General features: G+C 33.4%; 1 protein-coding gene across 4 annotated transcripts in view; it reads left to right on the forward strand.

Moving 5' to 3' along the window:
- Positions 1-6,936, forward strand: part of LOC106458268 (ETS homologous factor-like) — a 58,626-nt gene that overhangs the window by 36,308 nt on the left and 15,382 nt on the right. For all 4 annotated transcript variants that reach the window (XM_013917757.2, XM_013917756.2, XM_013917755.2 and 1 more), the window contains exons 2-3: positions 2,934-3,009; positions 3,676-3,844. In XM_013917757.2, the coding sequence (XP_013773211.1) occupies positions 2,934-3,009; positions 3,676-3,844 (245 nt within the window). The remainder of the gene's footprint in view (positions 1-2,933; positions 3,010-3,675; positions 3,845-6,936) is intronic.

Genomic DNA, 6,936 nt, shown 5'->3' on the forward strand with positions numbered 1-6,936 from the left:
TTAAATGACGAAAAATTAGGTGTCTGTTTACTTGTGACCACGCTGTGTATATAGTTTTGTACTTTGGTTTTGACTTTAATACAGACTATAAATTAGCTATTTAGTAGTTACAATTATGCATGTCTTTAGACTGTTGCCTGGCTACAATATTTTTACGTATCTGTTCGTATGTTAATTTCCGGTATAAATTCTTTCCTAGGAACTTCAGCGACACAAGTCCTTTCCTAATTAAAACTAGTTTGTTCTTTCTCTATACACAGAATTTCCACAGTCAATACGTTTGCAATCTCGATAACAAAGCACACACTTTATATTACCGTCACTACCGCTCGCTTGACTCAATTATCTGTCTCTATATCTATCTATCTTTCTATTCTTTATTTGCCGGGCTTATATACTAAAAAGAGGGCGTCCCGAACAGACTAGGAAATTCACGATCATTCGAGAAACTCGTGACTTCCGCTGTCGCAACAATATTGTTGTTCAGGGTTTAGCTATGAAATTACCAAACTTAGACTGATCCTACCTGTTTCTGGAGTGTAGAAGCCGAAACGTTGGCACATTCTACAGACAGGCAAGAACAGTCCATTAAAACCAAAACCCTATCATGTCTATTCTTCCTAAAATACCCCTGAAACGATATGACTTATGGTTTTTGATAATGTTGTCACGTAGAATGTCTCTCTATATAAATGCTTTAACCGTCACACAGAAAAGACAGAATTTAAAATTTAGTGATTTGTATATTAGGATTTCATTAGAAACTGGAAAGAATCTCTTATAAAACCTTGTATTTATTTTGCATTTCTGGCTTTATGCCAGTTGTTGTTTTTCTCAGTCACATGGAAATTCAGTTTTTTCTGCGAGTGCAATACCAAACTGTCTTCTAGGTTGTGGTTGTATTTGTTCTGTAAGATGTTGTACCGGTTTGCTAACTAATTCTACCAGTACGGACAATGAAAATATATGTTAGCTAGGATAATCTATTTATCGACAGCACTCCGTGCAGAATATAATTGACACAGAATACCAGACTAAAATAACATAGCTTCTTAAAGAATATTTCTGTAAATGATATTTTACCAAATACTCCCAAAAAATTAAAGCGCGTATTCGTTCTGTTGGTTTGTGTGAAGATAAATTATATTAAAACTCACCAGTTTTTACGTACTTGTAACAGTGTTAAATTGACTTCTCACATTCAAGTTACCCACGCCAAATTAACATAAATAAGGGGCTAGAGTTACGTAGTGAAATAATAATGAAAACAATTATAACAGTATTTCTGTCTCGAACGTGGGGTCGCAGTATGTTATTATAAGATTAAAAAATAGCTTTTTAAAATTGAAAATGTACGTTCAGTAGGCTAGAACAGCAATAAGCACTGACTGTTACATATTCTCTTTGTGTGGTATCATTGTTTCATGTAGTAAATTTCGGAATATAACATATATGTTGTTTGATTCAAAATCTCGCTGGTTATACGACATTATTACTGGGTGCTCACATAGAACACATCTTAATGTTATGAGTAATTAAAAAAAAATTCAATCAACCAACTCTCAAAATGTTAACATAAATGTATTTTCCTAAATTAGTAATGGTATTTACACAACTCATAGGAACGTGGGTTAAAGTGTATAAAATTGAACATTTAGGATGCTAGAGGAGTTATGGTGTCTTCTGTACAAAATGACTCATAAGAAATAGTTTTCACTATTTCAAAAGCGTTTAAATCATTATGTAATATGGTCTTCACAAATGGAGAAGAAGGCAGTTCGTCCTGTTGAGTTCGAGAAATCAAAAGGATATTCCAATCCACAATCTTGGTTTTTCGAAAGAGGAAAATAAATTGGTCTTTCTGTCCTGATAAATTCGTTATTAATGTGACTTGCATGAATTTGATTTATTATGAGCAGAATTAACTCCGTGTTACAGATAATAATAATAATACAAACTAACTAGAATAATAACTCAATGGAGTTGTTCACACGTTCAACTAGCTTTGATAATTTAAAAACTTTAAATGAAAATGACTCGGGTTTGTTTATTCATGTCATGACTCAATGAAATGAAACTTTTAATAAACATTATTGTAAGTGAAAAATCCGACAAGTTTGTTAATATGAAGTAAATATAGTAATAATACAAAAAATGTGTGTGTGAGTCTGCTTAGAGTTCTATGGCTTGATTGGGTGGTGGTAAATCAACCCACAACAACTGAAGCTAGTACAAAGTTTCATACTCGTAGTTTAAAAAAAAACAAAAAAACATACCAATGGAAGGAGAGAGGGTCAGCTTGTATCTATTTTTGGATATCTCGGATGGGTAGAACATTGGTTTTCTTAGCCAAAGGTCATGGGTTCAAGACCCATTCTCGAAATTTCTTTTCACTAATCGGCTTTTTCACTTACAGTAATGTTCGTTAAGAGTTTTCTTTGAACACTTTTAAAATAAGGTGTGTTTTGAAACACCCTAACTTCTCAACTAAAATAATGTTCTTTAAGTGTTTTCCTTGAACACTTGTAAGATAAGAAGGTGTGTTCTGAAACACCCCAACTTCTCAAAGTTAATCGGACTTTTTCACTCTGTTTATTTAAATTTATCTTTGAATATTTTGATTATCAGTCGTCCTAAATCAAGGCTTCGTTATTTTAGCACGATTGCGTTGTATGTATTTTACATGCTACAAAATTTTATATCTAGGTATGTTAAAGAATTATCATTATTCATCATTTTCGTAAATGATCACAGTTATAATTTCACCCACCTTTTTTTTTCATATACATATATATATATATATATATATACTTTCATCTACATTTTGTTTAATTTTTTATTGTTTCATATATATATATATATATATATATACTTTCATCTACATTTTGTTTAATTTTTTATTGTTTCATATATATATATATATATACTTGCAGTGACGAAAGGCTTCAAAATTTCCCGTCTAAAATGATTAACCAGCAAGACACAGAAAACTTAATGTATTCTCCACAGGTGGGTTTTGTGCTTAAATTCTTATTTAAAGTATTTTTGTTTTATGATTTAAGTTTCTTAAGTGTTTAACAAAACATCTTTAATCAAAAATTAAATGTGTTTGAATATCTAGTTAGTAAAACAATAGTGATATAAAAGTATTACTTTTCATATATAATGGGCATATGACGTTATTGTAATATAGTTTTGAATTTTAGCTATTTGTCTGAAATATTTGGTAGACATAAAAAACATAAATAGATAAAAATAAATAATGTTTCTAAGGAAAATTATTAGTTTATGAATTTTTGACTAGAAAAAATATATAATTTTTCTCCCAAACGTGATTATTTATAACTAGCATGTTGTGCTATATATAATTAATTGTAATTATTATTTGCATTGTTAGGAGAAAAGATTGTAAAAGGAGCATGACTTGGATGATATAGCCGTATTACTAGCTGCGATATAATTAAAATTCACGACCTAGATTTGGTACACCAATTTTCTTTAGTTTATATCAAATATATAAAAAAGCATAAGATGTAGTTTCTTGTGATTAAGCCATCATGAACTTTGTTTACGAAAAAAAAAAACTTTACAAACTTACAGCTATAAAAATTTCTGAACCAGGAAAACTGGGATATGGAGAAAAAAATAGATGTTAAGCCTTGTATGTGTTTACAGTACTTCATGGGCGACCACAATTTCGGACTTGATGACACAATAACAGAGAGGATGTACTCGATCCACGATATGTTTCAATCTAGTCCCGGTCTGTGTGAAGACTTAGAACCTAGTTTCAACCACACTTTAAACGCTCCATCAGCGGACAACCAGCTGACGCCATTAGATGGTAAGTGGCGCTCACTTCCAACATCTGCTGACGTATCATTTCAGCGTATTTTCGATATTTTATGACATCTTTGCATTAATCATTTATTTAACTATTAAACTGTTAAATGAAATTCACTTGTTTTCAAACCTTAATGTATGTATATAGAAATTTCACCAAACCTAAAGAAAAAGCTATGTATATTTGAATATATTTCGAAAGGCCTGGTATGTTCAGGTAGTTAGGGCGCTTGATTTGTAATCTGAGGGTCACGGGTTCGAATACCCGTCCTATCAAACATGCTCCATCTTTCAGCCGTGGGCGTTACAATGTTAGATCAATCCCACTATTCGTTATTAAAAAGAGTAGATCAAGTGTTGGCGGTTGGTGTTGATGACTAGCTGCCTTCCCTCTAGTCTTTCACTGCTAAATTAGGGATGGCTGGCGCATATAGCCCTCGTGTAGCTTTGCGCGAAATTCAAACCAAACCATATATTTCTAAAATTTCTAAATTTCTGAAATAAGACGTATATGCATTTAAAGCTTTTGTGGTCCTCTTCACATAGTTTGTACCTATTCGTAAAATAGTACAGTTAATGTTACAGAGAAATTAAGGCCATCATTCGTCATGTTTAAAAAAAAAATTGTCGGCTAGAAATTGCGTATGATATGTTAGGAAACGTAAAAATTAATATTTCAATTTAATGCTTATATATTGATGTTAATTTCAGTTGAAGTTTGTTTGTTATGGATTTCGCGCAAAGCTACACGAGGGCTATCTGCGCTAGCCGTCCCTAATTTAGCAGTGTAAGACTAGAGGGAAGGCAGCTAGTCATCATCACCCACCGCCAACTCTTGGACTTCTCTTTTACCAACGAATAGTGGGATTGACCGTCACAAAATAACGCCCCCACGGCTGAAAGGGCGAGCATGTTTGGTGTGACGGGGATTCGAACCCGCGACCCGCAGATTGTGAGTCGAGCGCCTTAACTACCTGGCCATGCTGGGCCCCAGTTGAAGTTTTAACATGGAAAATTGCGTTGGTCGTAGTAATGATTACATAAATGTTAATTTTCAGTATGATAATACTAGCTCGCTTGTGGTATGCATATTTGATTTTTCAGTTAAAGCCAAGTACCATTTAGCTCTATTTTTAACTATTTACCTCTAGAGGACAGAAAAGTTTTGACAAAGGCACTTGTAAAAGGCGCTTTAGGAGCAAAGGTTGTCTCATAAATGGTTATCAGTCTGTGTTTCTATGTAGAACTGATAAAAGCCTTGGAGATCTCCAGTTCCGGGCAAAAGTCATATCAAAAGAACAGTTGTACAGGTTGAACTGGAATCCTGAAAAAAATGGCGCCAGTAATAAAGAAGTGGGGGAGGGGAATGGTGCAACTGATTATCAGCATACCGATGATAAAACAGAGCGGGAAAAATATTACACGAAAAAAAGCATAATTTTTCTTTATCTACCACTCCCCATTTTGTGAATAAACAGTGCCATTTTTGCTTGATTACTTTTACCATTATCACCGAAATAATGAATTTTGGACATGTTGAAACTGGTTAAGTAAACATTTCACTGATTGAAATTACTTTTGCTAAATATTCACGACACTGTTTTGTTTTTCTCTTGGTTTTATATTTGTTGTCTCTTGTTTGTTTGTTTGTTTTTAATTATGCACAAAGCTACACAAGGGCTATCTGTGCTCTGCCCACCACGGGTATCGAAACCCGGTTTCTAGCGTTGTAAGTCCGCAGACATACCGCTGTGCCACTGGGGGGCTGTTGTCTCTTACAAAGAAAAAAAAGAAGTGAGTATACTAGTATTAAAAGTTTTTGTTTGAAGAGTAAAGCTACTTAATGGGTCATCATTGCTGCGCCCACAACAGGGGTCAAATCCCGAATTTTAGCGTTATGTGCCCTCAGACTTACTGTTGAGCCACAGTATGAAAAAAAGCTTAGTTTTATATATATTAAGCCATACCTCGAGGTATCAGTACAGTTATTGTAACGAGTGACCAGTAAACATGAGATTTTAAAAGGTGGGAGAAGCTACTGAACCGCATCCAATTGTAATAATTCTGTGCACGTGGACATCGGGATGTACTTACATTACTAAGAGTTCCTTCACAGTTAAACTAACATTGGGTGCACTAAGTTTAAAGGTTATGGATTAAGATTTGCTGTTTTAACTTAAAGAAGGTCGAGTTGTTTCGAGCACTGTATGCACTGAACTTTAGACTAACCTAACATAGTTTTTGGAGTAATTTAATTGTAGCATGATTTTTATTGTTTTGGCAAAGAGTTGTTAAACTTCCACTAAAAAAATCACAATATGGACCTGAGAGTGATCTTAAGAAGTTCATTTAAACCGCTGTAGTAGAATTAATCCAAATATTAGAAATCTAATACCACAAAAAACTAAATAAAAAATTAAGGAAAGATGGGTTTTGATTTCAAACAAAAAGAGGGATAGTATTTTAACACTTACAATATCAAGCAGTCAGTCTTTTGCTGCAGATCTGATTATACTTAAACAAATTAGTGAAGAAGCAACTGAATTGGTTACTAAGCTAAAATATTTAATTACCAAAGGAATAAATTTGGGACTAATTCCAAAAATTAAAACAAAAACAAAGTAAAGCCGTCTTTGCAACTTAAAAATACTAATAGAAAAGCCGAGATATATTTAGACCATTTAGAAGAGGGCGAACGGTTGATAAGCTCAAATCCAGTTTTTAAACATTTCAAATAGGTTAGATAGACTATAAGTTTTCAACCGGTGGGGCACGCTCCTTTGGGGAGGGGCGATCGCTTGAGTGATGCTGTCATAAGTTAAAATAATAAATATTTTGAAAAATATAATATATTACAAACTAGCACTCTATTATTATTATTATTATTATATTTTTTATGACTGACTTGTATCATAAGCACTACTAAAAGTAAGGAGTGTTTTATCTGTGTATTCATTTTATAGCCGCGGCATAACGGCTCATAGAATGGCTCCGAGTTTCTTTCCACGTACATGCTTTTAGCTCATAGCTCTACCTCTTGAGCAGTTGAAATCTAACTACAGCCGCGGCTATTGAGGTTTCCTCTTGTTTTTT

This window comes from Limulus polyphemus, unplaced genomic scaffold, assembly GCF_000517525.1.
Source record: "Limulus polyphemus unplaced genomic scaffold, Limulus_polyphemus-2.1.2 Scaffold437, whole genome shotgun sequence".
NCBI classification, from domain to species: Eukaryota; Metazoa; Arthropoda; class Merostomata; order Xiphosura; family Limulidae; genus Limulus; species Limulus polyphemus.